This window comes from Oncorhynchus tshawytscha, linkage group LG02 (genome assembly GCF_018296145.1).
Source record: "Oncorhynchus tshawytscha isolate Ot180627B linkage group LG02, Otsh_v2.0, whole genome shotgun sequence".
Classification (NCBI taxonomy): domain Eukaryota; kingdom Metazoa; phylum Chordata; class Actinopteri; order Salmoniformes; family Salmonidae; genus Oncorhynchus; species Oncorhynchus tshawytscha.
In genome coordinates, this window is record NC_056430.1 from 9,255,122 (window position 1) to 9,273,088 (window position 17,967).

Below are 17,967 nucleotides of genomic sequence, written 5' to 3' on the forward strand. Positions count from 1 at the left end.
TGTGCCTTGTTAAATGTTCATTTGAATTTCTTTCCTTCATAATACATTTGAGCCAATCAGATGTGTTGTGACAAGGTAGGGGTGGTATACAGAAGATAGCCCTATTTGGTAAAATACCAAGTTTATATTATGGCAAGAACAGCTCAAATAAGAAAAGAGAAACGACAGTCTATCGTTACTTTAAGGCATGAAGGTCAGTCAATACCGAACATTTTCTTCAAGTGCAGTCGCAAAAATCAGCAAGCGCTATTTTATTTACCTATATTTAACTAGGCAAGTCAGTTAAGAACAAATTCTTATTTTCAATGACGGCCTAGGAACAGTGGGTTAACTGCTTGTTCAGGGGCAGAAGGACAGATTTGTACCTTGTCAGCTCGGGGGTTTGAACTTGCAACCTTCCGGTTACTAGTCCAACACTCTAACCACTAGGCTACCCTGCCACCCGAACAGTCTAACGACTAGGCTATGATGAAACTAACTCTCATGAGAACCGCCACAGGAAAGGAAGACCCAGAGTTACCTCTCCTGCAGAGGACAAGTTAATTGGAGTTACCAGCCTCAGAAATTTCAGTCCAAATAAATGCTTCACCGAGTTCAAGTAACAGACACATCTCAACATCAACTGTTCAGAGAGACTGCATAATCGGGCCTTCATGGTCGAATTGCTGTAAAGATTTGTTTTTTAAATTTTAGTTTAAATGTAACCTTTATTTAACTAAGCAAGTCAGTTAAGAACAAATTCTTATTTACAATACTGCCTGCACCGGCCAAACACGACCAATTGTGCACCACCCTACGGGATGTTCAATTATGGCCGGTTGTGGGACAGCCTACTAAAGGACACCAATCAGAAGAAGAGACCAAGGACCACGAGCAAAGGACATTAGACCGGAGGAAATATGTTCTTTGATCTGATAAGTCCAAATGTGGGATTTATGGTTCCAACTGCCATGACTTGCAGAGTAGGTGAGCGGATGATGCAGAGTAGGTGAACGGATGATCTCCGCATGTGTGGTTCCCACCGTGAAGCATGGAGGAGGAGGTGTGATGGTGCTTTGCTGGTGACACTGTCTGTGATTTATTTAGAATTCAAGGCACAGTTAACCAGCATGGCTACCAAATCAAATCAAATCAAATCAAATCAAATTTTATTTGTCACATACACATGGTTAGCAGATGTTAATGCGAGTGTAGCGAAATGCTTGTGCTTCTAGTTCCGACAATGCAGTAATAACGAGCAAGTAATCTAACTAACAATTCCAAAAAAACTACTGTCATACACAGTGTAAGGGGATAAAGAATATGTACATAAGGATATATGAATGAGTGATGGTACAGAGCAGCATAGGCAAGATACAGTAGATGATATCAGTACAGTATATACATATGAGATAAGTATGTAAACCAAGTGGCATAGTTAAAGTGGCTAGTGATACATGTATTACATAAGGATGCAGTCGATGATATAGAGTACAGTATCAACATATGCATATGAGATGAACAATGTAGGGTAAGTAACATTATATAAGGTAGCATTGTTTAAAGTGGCTAGTGATATATTTACATCATTTCCCATCGATTCCCATGATTAAAGTGGCTGGAGTAAGTCAGTGTCATTGACAGTGTGTTGGCAGTAGCCACTCAATGTTAGTGGTGGCTGTTTAACAGTCTGATGGCCTTGAGATAGAAGCTGTTTTTCAGTCTCTCGGTCCCAGCTTTGATGCACCTGTACTGACCTCGCCTTCTGGATGGCAGCGGGGTGAACAGGCAGTGGCTCGGGTGGTTGATGTCCTTGATGATCTTTATGGCCTTCCTGTAGCATCGGGTGGTGTAGGTGTCCTGGAGGGCAGGTAGTTTGCCCCGGTGATGCGTTGTGCAGACCTCACTACCCTCTGGAAGCCTTACGGTTGAGGGCGGTGCAGTTGCCATACCAGGCGGTGATACAGCCCGCCAGGATGCTCTCGATTGTGCATCTGTAGAAGTTTGTGAGTGCTTTTGGTGACAAGCCGAATTTCTTCAGCCTCCTGAGGTTGAAGAGGCGCTGCTGCGCCTTCCTCACGATGCTGTCTGTGTGAGTGGACCAATTCAGTTTGTCTGTGATGTGTATGCCGAGGAACTTAAAACTTGCTACCCTCTCCACTACTGTTCCATCGATGTGGATGGGGGGTGTTCCCTCTGCTGTTTCCTGAAGTCCACAATCATCTCCTTAGTTTTGTTGACGTTGAGTGTGAGGTTATTTTCCTGACACCACACCCGAGGGCCCTCACCTCCTCCCTGTAGGCCGTCTCGTCGTTGTTGGTAATCAAGCCTACCACTGTTGTGTCGTCCGCAAACTTGATGATTGAGTTGGAGGCGTGCATGGCCACGCAGTCGTGGGTGAACAGGGAGTACAGGAGAGGGCTCAGAGAGACCCTTGTGGGGCCCCAGTGTTGAGGATCAGCGGGGAGGAGATGTTGTTGCCTACCCTCACCACCTGGGGGAAGGAAGTCCAGTACCCAGTTGCACAGGGCGGGGTCGAGACCCAGGGTCTCGAGCTTGATGACGAGCTTGGAGGGTACTATGGTGTTGAATGCCGAGCTGTAGTCGATGAACAGCATTCTCACATAGGTATTCCTCTTGTCCAGATGGGTTAGGGCAGTGTGCAGTGTGGTTGAGATTGCATCGTCTGTGGACCTATTTGGGCGGTAAGCAAATTGGAGTGGGTCAAGGGTGTCAGGTAGGGTGGAGGTGATATGGTCCTTGACTAGTCTCTCAAAGCACTTCATGATGACGGATGTGAGTGCTACGGGCGGTAGTCGTTTAGCTCAGTTACCTTAGCTTTCTTGGGAACAGGAACAATGGTGGCCCTCTTGAAGCATGTGGGAACAGCAGACTGGTATAGGGATTGATTGAATATGTCCGTAAACACACCGGCCAGCTGGTTGCGCATGCTCTGAGGGCGCGGCTGGGGATGCCGTCTGGGCCTGCAGCCTTGCGAGGTTAACACGTTTAAATGTCTTACTCACTTCGGCTGCAGTGAAGGATTACCGCATGTTTCCGTTGCAGGCCGTGTCAGTGGCACTGTATTGTCCTCAAAGCGGGCAAAAAGTTATTTAGTCTGCCTGGGAGCAAGACATCCTGGTCCGTGACTGGGCTGGGTTTCTTCCTGTAGTCCGTGATTGACTGTAGACCCTGCCACATACCTCTTGTGTCTGAGCCGTTGAATTGAGATTCTACTTTGTCTCTGTACTGGCGCTTAGCTTGTTTGATAGCCTTGCGGAGGGAATAGCTGCACTGTTTGTATTCAGCCATGTTACCAGACACCTTGCCCTGATTAAAAGCAGTGGTTCGTGCCTTCAGTTTCACACGAATGCTGCCATCAATCCAAGGTTTCTGGTTAGGGAATGTTTTAATCGTTGCTATGGGAACGACATCTTCAACGCACGTTCTAATGAACTCGCACACCGTATCAGCGTATTCGTCAATGTTGTTGTCTGATTCGCAATACCGAAACATCTCCCAGTCCACGTGATGGAAGCAGTCTTGGAGTGTGGAGTCAGCTTGGTCGGACCAGCGTTGGACAGACCTCAGCGTGGGAGCTTCTTGTTTTAGTTTCTGTCTGTAGGCAGGGATCAACAAAATGGAGTCGTGATCAGCTTTTCCGAAAGGGGGGCGGGGCAGGGCCTTATATGCGTCGCGGAAGTTAGAGTAACAATGATCCAGGGTCTTTCCACCCCTGGTTGCGCAATCGATATGCTGATAAAATAAAACAGCATTCTGCAGCGATACGCCATCCCATCTGGTTTGCACTTAGTGGGACTATCATTTGTTTTTCATCAGGACAATGACCCAACACACCTCCAGGCTGTGTAAGGATTATTTGACCAAGAAGGAGACTGATGGAGTGCTGCATCAGATGACCTGGCCTCCACAATCACCCGACCTCAACACAATCACCCGATCTCAACACAATTGAGATGGTTTGGGATGAGTTGGACAGCAGATTGAAGGAACAGCAGCCAACAAGGGCTCAGCATATGTGGGAACTCCTTCAAGACTGTTGGAAAAGTATTCCAGGTGAAGGTGGTTGAAAGAATGCCAAGAGTGTGCAAAGCTGTCATCAAGGCAAAGGGTGGCTACTTTGAAGAAGCTCAAATCTGAAATACATTTTGATTTGTTTAACACTGTTTTGGTTACTTCATGATTCCATATGTGTTATTTCATAGTCTTTATGTCTTCACTATTATTCTACAATGTAGAAAATAGTCAAATAAAGATAAACCCTAGAATAAGTAGGTGTCCAAACTTTTGACTGGTACTGTATGTTTTAGTCAAATACATCTGTTTGGACTTATTATGGTCAATTTGCAGTCTACAAAGTATTTGTAAAAATGTTCTGGCCGCCTGACAATCCACTCAAGAAATAATCGGCCCGAGGCAGAATCTAGATAATGATCCCTGGTGTAGACTATAAACCAAATCCCGCCCCCTGCTCCGTCACTGCCTGCCTGACACACGCCCCTCTCCTCGCTTTCTCCTCCGCATAGGTGAGAGAGGCACTCCGCAATATAAAATCTGCAGGGGCTTGGAGAGAAGGGACCGCTCCAAATCACATATTTTCACCTCACAGCAAGTGGGAAGAAAGGGAAATCAAATACACGTCATCAAATCACCGGCCGGACCGGGATAGAGATTTAAGGTTATAAAGATCGGGTTGAAATGAACGAAGGATGGACTCTCCATTGCTTCCATCGCTAGTGCCCATTCTAGAACAGCGAGTGCGTGCAGTAAAGAAAATTGGATGCTGAGCGGAGTCGCGCGCGGTGACACTGATTATATCAACAAAACGAGGAAAGCAGAATAATTGCGCTGTTTTAGAATGCTGCATCGGGAACAAATTAAATAAATAGCAGCCTATATGAAAGATATAATCAACAACAATGGAGTTTGAGACTTGAGGTTGCTGCATTTGCTAAGGTACGTTATAAAAAACAAATGTATTAAATTATATTTGGAAATCTGCCAGGCTAATGTCGTTTTAGCCTAGATCGTGTAAATCACATTTCCAATATTCCATGTAAATAAATCAGTTGTAGTCTATGTAATATAGACTAATATTATACGCTAAAGCGAGGCATAGTCTATGATATGGTGATGCGCTTGGCGCACGGGTCCCGTAGAAGCTGTGAAGCGAATCGGTGCCATTGAGGAGCCTGTGTTTTGGGTCGCTTCAATGCACCGCCTGGCCTATCCACTGCATGGGGGGCTTATTCTGCAGGACCGACTAGCAGCTGCTGCCAGTCTTAAGGAGGGGGGCAGGATCATTAAGTTGAAAATCATTGACACAACAAAATATTCAGTGATTACTCTAACATTAGACAGATGACAGATGCGTAGCAATGGACTGGTTTCTCCTTTCACTTCTTATCTGAATTTTAAGCAAATTATTTCTGTAAAATGTCAGAGAATGTATGACTGTTGGCTGACTAGACTGTTGTGATACCCAAGAGAATGTGTCTTTTCAGTTGCCAACAGAACAAACGAAAGCAGGAATATGGTTATTGTACATAATTAATAAGGTGGAAATATTTAGTTTTTTATGGTCTTGACTTTGATGTTTTAGATTTTGCACACAGGGTAGATGTACCATTAATTATTAGTTTGATGTAAAAAAAATAATATTTTTTATAAATAAAACTTGGGGTATACAAGCTGAGGAAGGAAGCAATCATGACTCATCCCATGGACTGATGATTGAGAGTGTGGACGTGGCCAGAGTCTGGCTTTGTGACACTTTACCTGACGTAAAACTGAACTTGTGTGTGTGTGTGTGTGTGTGACTTTTGATTTGAAATCAGCTCAGTAAACTGATCATCTGAAGGGAAGAAAATCACCATCCGCTGTACCCGCCACCAGGTACTACAGGGTTTGAGGCTGAATAGGGCCTGGAGTATGTGCATTTCTTTCCCCCTTAATGTCGCTATCCATGGTTCTGAAGTGAACCTAGGTTTTTTAATTTATTTTTCTGCCAACAAGACTCTAGGCACTAGCAATGAAGCAACCCGTGTTTATGCAAAGGAGTTACCCAGGCCTAAATACACGTTGTAGTATTTCAGGGTTTCAGGCACTGACCGTCAAATTGTAATGCTCTCGCTGAGGATTTCTCTTGAACAGGGGTAAAGTAAAATGTCAGCAAAATTCAATTCCATTTAAGTTTCGTCAGAATCATAATAATCTTGTCCCATTGTGCTAATAATTTGCATGAAGTTATATATATATATATATATATATATATATATGAAATGTTGTAATGAGATGTGTGTTATAGGCCATAACTAGCTATTATAACTCACTGGCCTTGATATTCAGGTACAGTTGGATTATTATTTTGTTGAACACAGCTCTCTAGCAAGGAGATGTTGTTACACCAATGTGTCACTGCAGTTTTTGTTTTAACATTGTATCATTGGCAATAATAAAAATTAAAAATTAAAAACAGCAGTCGTCTGTGAGACGACAATGTATTCCTCTTCTCCTGGATCTGTTGTGGGGGATGTCTGTCCTTGGGGACATAAACAGGCTTTCTAGAGCAGCCACTCGACTCTCTCTTCTCTCTTCTCGTTACTAACAGCAACACAAGTTCTGGTGCCGATTAGCATAGTAGTCATCTAGAAAGTGATTTCTCTGAGATGTAGTAGGAGGATGTGAGAGGAAACAAAAAGGAAGGGAAAGGGGGACGACCTAGTCAGTTGTACAACAGAAAGGGAAAGGGGGAGACCTAGTCAGTTGTACAACAGAAAGGGAAAGGGGGAGACCTAGTCAGTTGTACAACAGAAAGGGAAAGGGGGGGAGACCTAGTCAGTTGTACAACAGAAAGGAAAGGGGGAGACCTAGTCAGTTGTACAACAGAAAGGGAAAGGGGGTACCTAGTCAGTTGTACAACAGAAAGGGAAAGAAAGGAAAGGGGGAGACCTAGTCAGTTGTACAACAGAAAGGAAAGGGGAGACCTAGTCAGTTGTACAACAGAAAGGAAAGGGGGATACCTAGTCAGTTGTACAACAGAAAGGAAAGGGGGATACCTAGTCAGTTGTACAACAGAAAGGGAAAGGGGGATACCTAGTCAGTTGTACAACAGAAAGGAAAGGGGGAGACCTAGTCAGTTGTACAACAGAAAGGGAAAAGGGGGACGACCTAGTCAGTTGTACAACAGAAAGGGAAAGGGGGATACCTAGTCAGTTGTACAACAGAAAGGAAAGGGGGGGAGACCTAGTCAGTTGTACAACAGAAAGGGAAAGGGGGACGACCTAGTCAGTTGTACAACAGAAAGGAAAGGGGGACGACCTAGTCAGTTGTACAACAGAAAGGGAAAGGGGGACGACCTAGTCAGTTGTACAACAGAAAGGGAAAGGGGGACGACCTAGTCAGTTGTACAACAGAAAGGAAAGGGGGAGACCTAGTCAGTTGTACAACAGAAAGGAAAGGGGAGACCTAGTCAGTTGTACAACAGAAAGGGAAAGGGAGGAGACCTAGTCAGTTGTACAACAGAAAGGGAAAGGGGGATACCTAGTCAGTTGTACAACAGAAAGGGAAAGGGGGACGACCTAGTCAGTTGTACAACAGAAAGGAAAGGGGGAGACCTAGTCAGTTGTACAACTGAAAGGAAAGGGGGAGACCTAGTCAGTTGTACAACTGAATGCCTTCAACTGACATGTTCCTTCTGCATTTAACCCCAACCCCGCTGAATCAGAGAGGTGCGGTGGGGGGCTGTCTTAATCGACATCCACGTCTTCGGCGATCGGGGGGACAGTGGGTTAACTGCCTTGTTCAGAGGCAGAACAACAGATGTTTAGCTTGTCAGCTTGGGGATTCGATCCAGCAACCTTTCGTTTACTGGCCCATGACTATGAAAATAAGAGAATCCTCTTTAATTGTTTTGTTAGCATTGGCTAACCTTGACATGGTTGACCACAGTAAACGGAGGCCACCATTGATGTGGTAACACACAAAATCTCTTTTATTTAAACCCTGACATCTGTGTTTTAGTTACAGCTACTGCGTATATTCCACCAAGGTGTTCATATAGAAGAAAAACAGATGCTTTTCGTCAGATCATCTGTAACCATGGTTACCTTTTTGCTCACCTCCTACAGGTCTTGCTTCGTCGCTGGCCCTGACTGATCAACAGTCCCGGGGTTCTTCCTGTTCCCCTGACCAGAGCTCCCCATGGCCTGTATCACAGAGTCCCGCGCCCCGTCCCCCTCTCTCTCTGGGTTCAACACCCCCCTCTCAGAACACACCCCTACCTTCCGGGGCCGGCTGGACGAGACACCCGCCTGCACCCCTGAGATGGATCTGACCCCCACCCAGTGTGTCCTACGGAACGTACTATCTATAGACACCGGGGGTGCCCCGGAGCCCGACGGCGGGGGAGGTGGAGGTCATAATGGTGAACACACCTGTGGGGGCCACAGCCCCACGCCTAGCGAGGAGCAGCAGGAGCACTTTGCCAACAGTGTGCTGAAGCTCCATGAGAACGGGGAGGGAGAGGGTCATGATGCGGAGGGAGGAGCGGTGCGGAGCCAGGCTGAGGATGTGAGGCTGCTGTCGGGAGGAAGTGGAGGGTTTCTGGAGGGACTGTTTGGGTGTCTGAAGCCAGTATGGACCATGATCGGCAAGGCCTACTCCACCGAACACAAACACAACCTGGAAGGTAAGAATAATTTAGTCACAACAAAAGAGGGAGAGAGAGAGAGAGAGAGAAAGAGAGAGAGAGAGAGAGAAAGAAAGAGAGAGAGAGAGAGAGAGAGAGAGAGAGAGAGAGAGAGAGAAAGAAAGAGAGAGAGAGAGAGAGAGAGAGAGAGAAAGAAAGAGAGAGAGAGAGAGAGAGAGAGAGAGAGAGAGAGAGAGAGAGAGAGAGAGAGAGAGAGAGATAAGAGAAGATATAGAGAGAGAGAGAGAGAGAGAGAGAGAGAGAGAGAGAGAAAGAGAGAGAGAGATAGAGAGAGAGAGAGATATAGAGAGATATAGAGAGAGAGAGAGATAGAGAAAGAAATATATAGATAGAGAGAGAGAGAGAGAGAGAGAGAGAGAGAGAGAGAGAGAGAGAGAGAGAGAGAGAGAGAGAGAGAGAGAGAGAGAGAGAGAAAGTGGAGGAGAGAGAGAATAACCTACGTCACACTCCTCTGTAGTGTTACTGATCAACAGTAGATATTGTGGTAAGGGTCAAGAGCTTCTCCTGACCATGTGAGCTGACCATGAAACCATCTGGCCACTAGAGACAGGTTATAACTAGGGCCCTACACAACACTAGTTAAAGGTTATAACTAGGGCCCTGAAAACACTCGTTACGGGTTATAACTAGCACCATGACAACGTTAGTTACAAGTTATAACTAGGGCACTGAAAACATTAGTTACAGGTGATAACTAGGGCCATTACATAACATTAGTTAAAGGTTAAAACTAGCACACTGACAACACTAGTTACAGGTTATAACTAGCACCCTGACAAGACTAGTTCAGGTTATAACTAGCACCCTGACAACACTAGTTGCTGGTTATAACTAGCACCCTGACAACACTAGTTCAGGTTATAACTAGGGCCCTGACAACACTAGTTACAGGTTATAACTAGCATCCTGACAACACTAGTTACTGGATATAACCAGCACCCTGACAACACTAGTTACAGGTTATAACTAGGGCCCTGACAACACTAGTCACAGATTATAACAAGAGCCCTGACAACACTAGTTCAGGTTATATCTAGGGCCCTGACAACACTAGTTACAGGTTATAACCAGCACCCTGACAACACTAGTTCAGGTTATAACTAGGGCCCTGACAACGTGGTTTACAGGTTACAATTAAGGCCCTGACAAAACTAGTTACTTGGGCCCCTATAACTTGGGCCCTTACAACAATAGTTACAGGCTATATCTCGCACCCTGACAACAATAGTTACAGGTTATAACTAGGGCCCTTATAAAACTTGTTACAGGTCATAACTTGGGCCCTGACAGCACAAGTTACAGTCTATACCTAGGGCCCTTGCACAACACTAGTACAGGTTATAACTAGCACGCTGACAACTCTAGTTAGAGGTTATAACTAGGGCCCTTAAAAAACTAGTTACAGGTATTAACAATCACCCTGACAACACTAGTTACAGGTATTAACAATCACCCTGACAACACTAGTTACAGGTATTAACAATCACCCTGACAACACTAGTTACAGGTACTAACAAGCCCCCTGATAACACTATTTACAGGTTAAAACTAGGACCCTGGCAACACTAGTTACAGGATTTAACTAGATCCCTGACAACACTAGTTACAGTTTATAACTTGGGCCCTGACAACACTAGTTACAGGTTATAACGAGGGCCATTACATAACACTAGATATAGGATATAACTTGCTTCTGACAACTCTAGTTACAGGTTACAACTAGGGCCCTGACAACACTAGTTACAGGTTATATCTAGGGCTCTCACAACACTAGTTACAGGTTATATCTAGGGCCCTCATAATAATAGTTACAGGTTATACCTAAGGCCCTGACAACACTAGTTACAGGCTATAACTAGGGCCCTACCAACTGTAGTTACAGGTTATAACTAGCACTTTGACAACACTAGTTCAGGTTATAACTAGCACCCTGACATCACTAGTTACAGATTATAACTAGGGCCCTCATACTACTAGTTACAGGTTATAACAAGCTAGTTACAGATTATAACTAGGGCCCTGGCAACACTAGTTAGAGGTTATAACTAGCACCCTGACAACACTTGTTACAGGTTATAAATAGGGCCCTGACAACACAAGCTACATGTTATAACTAGGGCCCTGGCAGCACTAGTTACAGGTTATAATTAGGGTCCTGACAACACTAGTTCCAGGTTATAACTAGCACTCTGACAACACTAGTTACAGGTTATAACTAGGTCCCTGACAACACTAGTTACAGGTGATAACTTGGGCCATTACATACCACTAGTTACAGGTTATACCTAGGGCCCTGACAACACTAGTTAAAGGTTATATCTAGGGCCCTGACAACACTAGTTAAAGGTTATAACTAGCACCCTGACAACATTAGTTAAAGGTGATAAACTAGGGCCATTACATACCACTAGTTACAGATTATAACTATGGCCCTGACAAGACTAGTTACAGGTTATAACTAGCACCTTGACATCACTAGTTACAGGTTATAACATGAGCCATAGCAACACTAGTTACAGGTATTAACAAGAACCCTGACAACACTAGTTACAGGTTATAACTAGCACCCTGACAACACTAGTTACAGGTTATAACTAGAACCCTGACAACACTAGTTACAGGTTATAACTAGCACCCTGACAACACTAGTTACAGGTTATAACTAGAACCCTGACAACTACATCCCTTAGTTACTACTACTACAACAGTACAAATATTACTACAGCAGATATCTACAGTTATTACTGCTATTACAACAGTACAAGTATTCACCCTCCTATTGGGTGTGATCCGCTTTAGCTTTTTGGTATGTCTCCGCCTCTTCAGGACATGCTTGCTTTTAATTGGAACAAAAGCTTTGATATGTTAATTATTAGGTCTGCGTGTGATTGTGTCTAATTACATCAACCAGTCGGTGGTGAAATTAACCACAATTAAAACACACCAGCAAGCACACTGTAAACAAACACTCTCTCTCTGACTGGAGAGATGGAGTGAGATTGAGAGAGAGTGAGAGAGAGAGGAAGGTAGAGAGGGAGAGAGAGAGAGAAAGGTAGAGAGGGAGAGAGAGAGAGAAAGGTAGAGAGGGAGAGAGAGAGAGAAAGGTAGAGAGGAGAGAGAGAGAGAAAGGTAGAGAGGGAGAGAGAGAAAGGTAGAGAGGGAGAGAGAGAGAGAAAGGTAGAGAGAGAGAGAGAGAAAGGTAGAGAGGAGAGAGAGAGAGAAAGGAGAGAGGGAGAGAGAAGGAAAGAGAGGGAGAGAGAGAGAGAAAGGTAGAGAGGGAGAGAGAGAAAGGTAGGAGAGGAAGGTAGAGAGGGAGAGAGAGAGAGAAAGGTAGAAGGGAGAGAGAGAGAGAGAGAAAGGAAAGGTAGAGAGGGAGGGGTAGAAGATGGATATCAAAAAGCAAAGGGCAGAGAGAGAGAGTGTTTGGGATATATGAGATATGAGAGAGTGTTTGGGCTGTATGAGATATGAGAGAGTGTTTGGGCTATATGAGATATGAGAGAGTGTTTGGGCTGTATGAGATATGAGAGAGTGTTTGGGCTGTATGAGATATGAGAGAGTGTTTGGGCTGTATGAGATATGAGAGAGTGTTTGGGCTATATGAGATATGAGAGAGTGTTTGGGCTGTATGAGATATGAGAGAGTGTTTGGGCTGTATGAGATATGAGAGAGTGTTTGGGCTATATGAGATATGAGAGAGTGTTTGGGATATATGAGATATGAGAGAGTGTTTGAGAGTGTTTGGGCTGTATGAGATATGAGAGAGTGTTTGGGCTATATGAGATATGAGAGAGTGTTTGGGCTGTATGAGATATGAGAGAGTGTTTGGGCTGTATGAGATATGAGAGAGTGTTTGGGCTGTATGAGATATGAGAGAGTGTTTGGGCTATATGAGATATGAGAGAGTGTTTGGGCTGTATGGGAAATTTGTGTGCGTTTGTATGTGTGCATTCACGAATGTATATGTGCGTATGTCTATGTCAGATAGTGCGTGTGTGTGTGTGTGTGTGTGTGTAAGAGAGAGAGAGAAAGAGAGTGAGAGAGAGAGAGAGAGAGAGATAGTGTGTGTGTGTGCTGTGACTGTGTGTGTTAATATAGATGAGAGGTGCAGGGTCAGTGTGTGGTGTTGAATAATGTATGAGTTAGATTTGGTGGGAGGAGTCCCAGGGGAGGGGTAGGAGGAGTCCCAGGGGAGAGGAGCTATTGTAGCAGGCAGGCTGCAGACATAAACAGGCCTCCCTGCCTGACTCCCTACGCAAGCATGCAGACAGACAGACAGACAGACAGACAGACAGACAGACAGACAGACAGACAGACAGACAGACAGACAGACAGACAGACAGACAGACAGACAGACAGACAGACAGACAGACAGACAGACAGACAGACAGATAGATAGATAGATAGATAGATAGATAGATAGATAGATAGATAGATAGATAGATAGATAGATAGATAGATGAGGCTGAGCAATGGAATGGGGAAATTAAGAGGAAAAATGTCCCTCTGAAGCTTTTATGGAGTACGCCAATCTTCTGTTTCTCATTCTCTCTCTCTCGCTCTCTCTCTCATACAGTCTCTCTCTCTCCCCATATCTTGCACTCAGTACAGAATGTTCTCCTTCTGAATCTAGAAGAGAACAAGAACAGTAGATGTGACTATAATAAAGCCTCTTTGTGCCAGGGAAGGGCTGTTTTGTTAAGGTGGAACATTGTAAAGCTGCAGACAGAGGGTAAGTCCCAAATTACACCTTATTACCTCTATGGTCCCTGGTCTAAAGTAGTGCACTATGTAGGGAATAGGGAGCCATAGGGCTCTGGTCAAAAGCAGTGCACTATGTAGGGAATAGGGTGCCATAGGGCTCTGGTCAAAAGCAGTGCATTATGTACCCTAACATACCACACCGTACACACTGCCTAGTGCACACTGTCTAGTGCACACTGCCTAGTGCACACTGCCTAGTGCACACTGCCTAGTACACACCGCCTAGTACACACTGCCTAGTACACCTGGAGTGTGTGAATACACTTGAACCTCACCTCACCTCACCCACAAGCCCACAAACACACACACACACACACACTGTCACACAGACAGAAAATGGTAATCTTCTTGGTAATACGCTTTGCACTCTAAATCCTGCTTAGTGCCATTGTGGCAAAGGGACTGTAACAAGACTCCTGTACTCTGGAGGGGTGTGGAGAGAGGGAGGAGGAGAGGGGGAGGAGGAGGAGAGGAGGAGGAGAGAGGGAGGGAACGGGAGAATAGGGAGGAGAGGAGGAGAGGAGGAGAGAGGGAGGGAACGGGAGAATAGGGAGGAGAGGAGGAGAGGAGGAGGAGAGAGGGAACGGGAGAATAGGGAGGAGAGGAGGAGAGGAGGACAGGAGAGACAGGGAACGGGAGAATAGGGATCAGGACAGACAGAAAATGGTAAGGGAACGGGAGAATGGATGAGAGATAGGATGATTGCACTCTAGGGAGAGAGGAGGAGGAGGAGGAGGAGGAGGAGGAGAAAGGGAGGAGGAGGAGAGAGGGAACGGGAGAATAGGGATGAGAGGAGGAGAGGAGGTGGAGGAGGAGGAGGAGGAGGAGGAGGAGGAGGAGAGAGGGAACAGGAGAATAGGGATGAGAGGAGGAGGAGGAGGCCATTGAGGGAATGGGAGAATAGGGGGAGAGGAGGAGAGGAGGAGGAAGAGAGAGGGAACGGGAGAATAGGGATGAGAGGAGGAGAGGAGGAGGAGGAGAGAGGGAATGGGAGAATAGGGAGGAGGAGGAGAGGAGGAGGAGGAGAGAGGGAACGGGAGAATAGGGAGAGAGGAGGAGAGGAGGAGGAGGAGGAGGGAACGGGAGGATAGGGAGGATAGGGAGGAGAGGGGGAGAGGAGGAGGAGGAGGAGGAGGAGAGGAGGAGAGGAGGAGGAGGAGGAGAGGGTGTGGAGAGAGGGAACGGGAGAATAGGGAGGGGAGGAGGAGGGGGGAGGAGGAGGAGGAGAGGAGGAGGAGAGAGGGAACGGGAGAATAGGGATGAGAGGAGGAGAGGAGGAGAGGAGGAGGAGGAGGAGGAGAGGGGGAGGAGGAGAGAGGGAACGGGAGAATAGGGATGAGAGGAGGAGAGGAGGAGGAGGAGAGGAGGAGGAGGAGGAGAGGAGGAGGAGGAGAGAGGGAACGGGAGAATAGGGAGAGGAGGAGAGGAGGAGGAGGAGAGAGGGAACGGGAGAATAGGGATGAGAGGAGGAGGAGGAGAGGAGGAGGAGGAGAGAGGGAACGGGAGAATAGGGAGGACAGGAGGAGAGGAGGAGGAGGAGGAGGGAGGAGGAGGAGAGAGGTGTGGAGAGAGGGAACGGGAGAATAGGGATGAGAGGAGAAGAGGAGGAGGAGGAGAAAGGAGGAGGAGAGGAGGAGGAGGAGAGAGGGAACGGGAGAATAGGGAGGAGAGGAGGAGAGGAGGAGGAGGAGAGAGGGAAGGAGAATAGGGATGAGAGGATGAGAGGAGGAGGAGGGAGAGAGGGAACGGGAGAATAGGGATGAGAGGAGGAGAGGAGGAGGAGGAGAGAGGGAACGGGAGAATAGGGAGGAGAGGAGGAGGAGGAGAGAGGGAACGGGAGAATAAGGATGAGAGGAGGAGAGAGAAGGAGAGAGGGAACGGGAGAATAGGGATTAGAGGAGGAGGAGGAGGGGAAGAGGGAGAGATTAGGGATGAGAGGAGGAGAGGAGGAGGAGGAGAGAGGGAATGGGAGAATAGGGATGAGGGAGGAGAGGAGGAGGAGAGAGAGGAACGGGAGATTAGGGATGAGAGGAGGAGAGGAGGAGGAGAGAGGGAATGGGAGAATAGGGATGAGAGGAGGAGAGGAGGAGGAGGAGAGAGGGAAGGAGAATAGGGAGGAGAGGAGGAGAGGAGGAGGAGGAGGAGAGAGGGAACGGGAGAATAGGGATGAGAGGAGGAGAGGAGGAGGAGAGGAGGAGAGGAGGAGGAGGAGAGAGGGAACGGGAGAATAGGGATGAGAGGAGGAGGAGAGGAGGAGGAGGAGAGAGGGAACGGGAGAATAGGGATGAGAGGAGGAGAGGAGGAGGAGGAGGAGGGAAGGAGGATAGGGAGGAGAGGAGGAGGAGGAGAGGAGGAGGAGGGAACGGGAGAATAGGGGGAGGAGGAGAGGAGGAGGAGGAGAGAGGGAGGAGGGAGAGGGAATGGGAGAATAGGGAGGAGAGGAGGAGAGGGAGGAGGAGGAGAGAGGGAACGGGAGAATAGGGAGGAGAGGGGAGGAGGAGGAGGAGAGAGAGGAACGGGAGAGGGAGGAGAGGAGGAGGAGGAGGAGAGAGGGAACGGGAGAATAGGGAGGAGAGGAGGAGAGGAGAGGAGGAGGAGAGAGGGAACGGGAGAATCGGGAGGAGAGGAGGAGAGGAGGAGGAGGGAGGGGTGTGGAGAGAGGGAACAGGAGAATAGGGAGGAGAGGAGGAGGAGGAGGAGGGAGGGGGAGGAGGAGGAGGAGAGGAGGAGGAGAGAGGGAACGGGAGAATAGGGATGAGAGGAGGAGAGGATGAGAGGAGGAGGAGGAGGGAGGGGGAGGAGGAGAGAGGGAAAGGGAGAATAGGGAGGAGGAGGAGAGGAGGAGGAGGAGAGAGGGAACGGGAGAATAGGTATGAGAGGAGGAGGAGGAGGAGGAGAGGAGGAGGAGGAGAGAGGGAACGGGAGAATAGGGATGAGAGGAGGAGGAGAGGAGGAGGAGGAGGAGAGAGGGAACGGGAGAATAGGGAGGACAGGAGAGAGGAGGAGGAGGAGGAGGGAGGAGGAGGAGAGGTGGAGAGAGGGAACGGGAGAATAGGGATGAGAGGAGGAGAGGAGGAGGAGGAGAAAGGGAGGAGGAGAGGAGGAGGAGGAGAGAGGGAACGGGAGAATAGGGAGGAGAGGAGGAGAGGAGGAGGAGGAGAGAGGGAACGGGAGAATAGGGATGAGAGGATGAGAGGAGGAGGAGGAGAGAGAGGGAACGGGAGAATAGGGATGAGAGGAGGAGAGGAGGAGGAGGAGAGAGGGAACGGGAGAATAGGGAGGGAGGAGGAGGAGGAGAGAGGGAACGGGAGAATAAGGATGAGAGGAGGAGAGGAGGAGGAGAGGACGGGAGAATAGGGATTAGAGGAGGAGAGGAGGAGGAGGAGAGAGGGAACGGGAGAATAGGGGAGGAGGAGGAGGAGGAGGATGGGAGAGGGATGAGAGGAGGGAGGAGGAGGAGGAGAGAGGGAACGGGAGATTAGGGGAGAGGAGGAGAGGAGGAGGAGAGAGGGAATGGGAGAGGGAGGAGGAGGAGAGGAGGAGGAGGAGAGAGGGAACGGGAGAATAGTGAGGAGAGGAGGGAGGAGGAGGAGGAGGAGGAGAGAGGGAACGGGAGAATAGGGATGAGAGGAGGAGAGGAGGAGGAGAGAGGAAGGAGAATAGGGATGAGAGGAGGAGGAGGAGGAGGAGGAGGAGAGGAGGAGGAGGAGAGAGGGAACGGGAGAATAGGGATGAGGAGAGGAGGAGGAGGAGAGGAGGAGGAGGAGAGAGGGAACGGGAGAATAGGGAGGAGAGGAGGGAGGAGGAGGAGGAGAGAGGGAGGAGGAGGAGGAGGTGTGGAGAGAGGGAACGGGAGAATAGGGATGAGAGGAGGAGAGAAGGAGGAGGAGAAAGGGAGGAGGAGGAGAGGAGGAGGAGGAGAGAGGGAACGGGAGAATAGGGAGGAGAGGAGGAGAGGAGGAGGAGGAGAGAGGGAACGGGAGAATAGGGATGAGAGGATGAGAGGAGGAGGAGGAGGAGAGAGGGAACGGGAGAATAGGGATGAGAGGAGGAGAGGAGGAGGAGGAGAGAGGGAACGGGAGAATAGGGAGGAGAGGAGGAGGAGGAGGAGAGAGGAACGGGAGAATAGGGATGAGAGGAGGAGAGGAGGAGAAGGAGAGAGGGAACGGGAGAATAGGGATGAGAGGAGGAGAGGAGGAGGAGGAGAGAGGGAACGGGAGATTAGGGATGAGAGGAGGAGAGGAGGAGGAGGAGAGAGGGAATGGGAGAATAGGGATGAGAGGAGGAGAAGAGGAGGAGGAGAGAGGACGGGAGATTAGGGATGAGAGGAGGAGAGGAGTAGGAGGAGAGAGGGAATGGGAGAATAGGGATGGAGGAGGAGAGGAGGAGAGGGGGAGGAGGAGGGGAGGAGAGAGGGAACGGGAGAATAGGGATGAGAGGAGGAGAGGGGGGGGAGGAGGAGTGGAGAGAGGGAACGGGAGAATCGGGATGAG

At 48.1% G+C, this 17,967-nt stretch overlaps 1 protein-coding gene across 1 annotated transcript in view; it reads left to right on the forward strand.

Moving 5' to 3' along the window:
* Window positions 1-4,529: 4,529 nt before the first annotated feature.
* LOC112235847 (mitogen-activated protein kinase kinase kinase 12) overlaps window positions 4,530-17,967 on the forward strand; it is a 44,036-nt gene continuing 30,598 nt past the window's right edge. Inside the window, exons 1-2 of the mRNA XM_042330031.1 lie at window positions 4,530-4,956; window positions 8,130-8,689. Of these exons, the coding sequence (XP_042185965.1) occupies window positions 8,203-8,689 (487 nt within the window). The 5' untranslated portion in view covers window positions 4,530-4,956; window positions 8,130-8,202. The remainder of the gene's footprint in view (window positions 4,957-8,129; window positions 8,690-17,967) is intronic.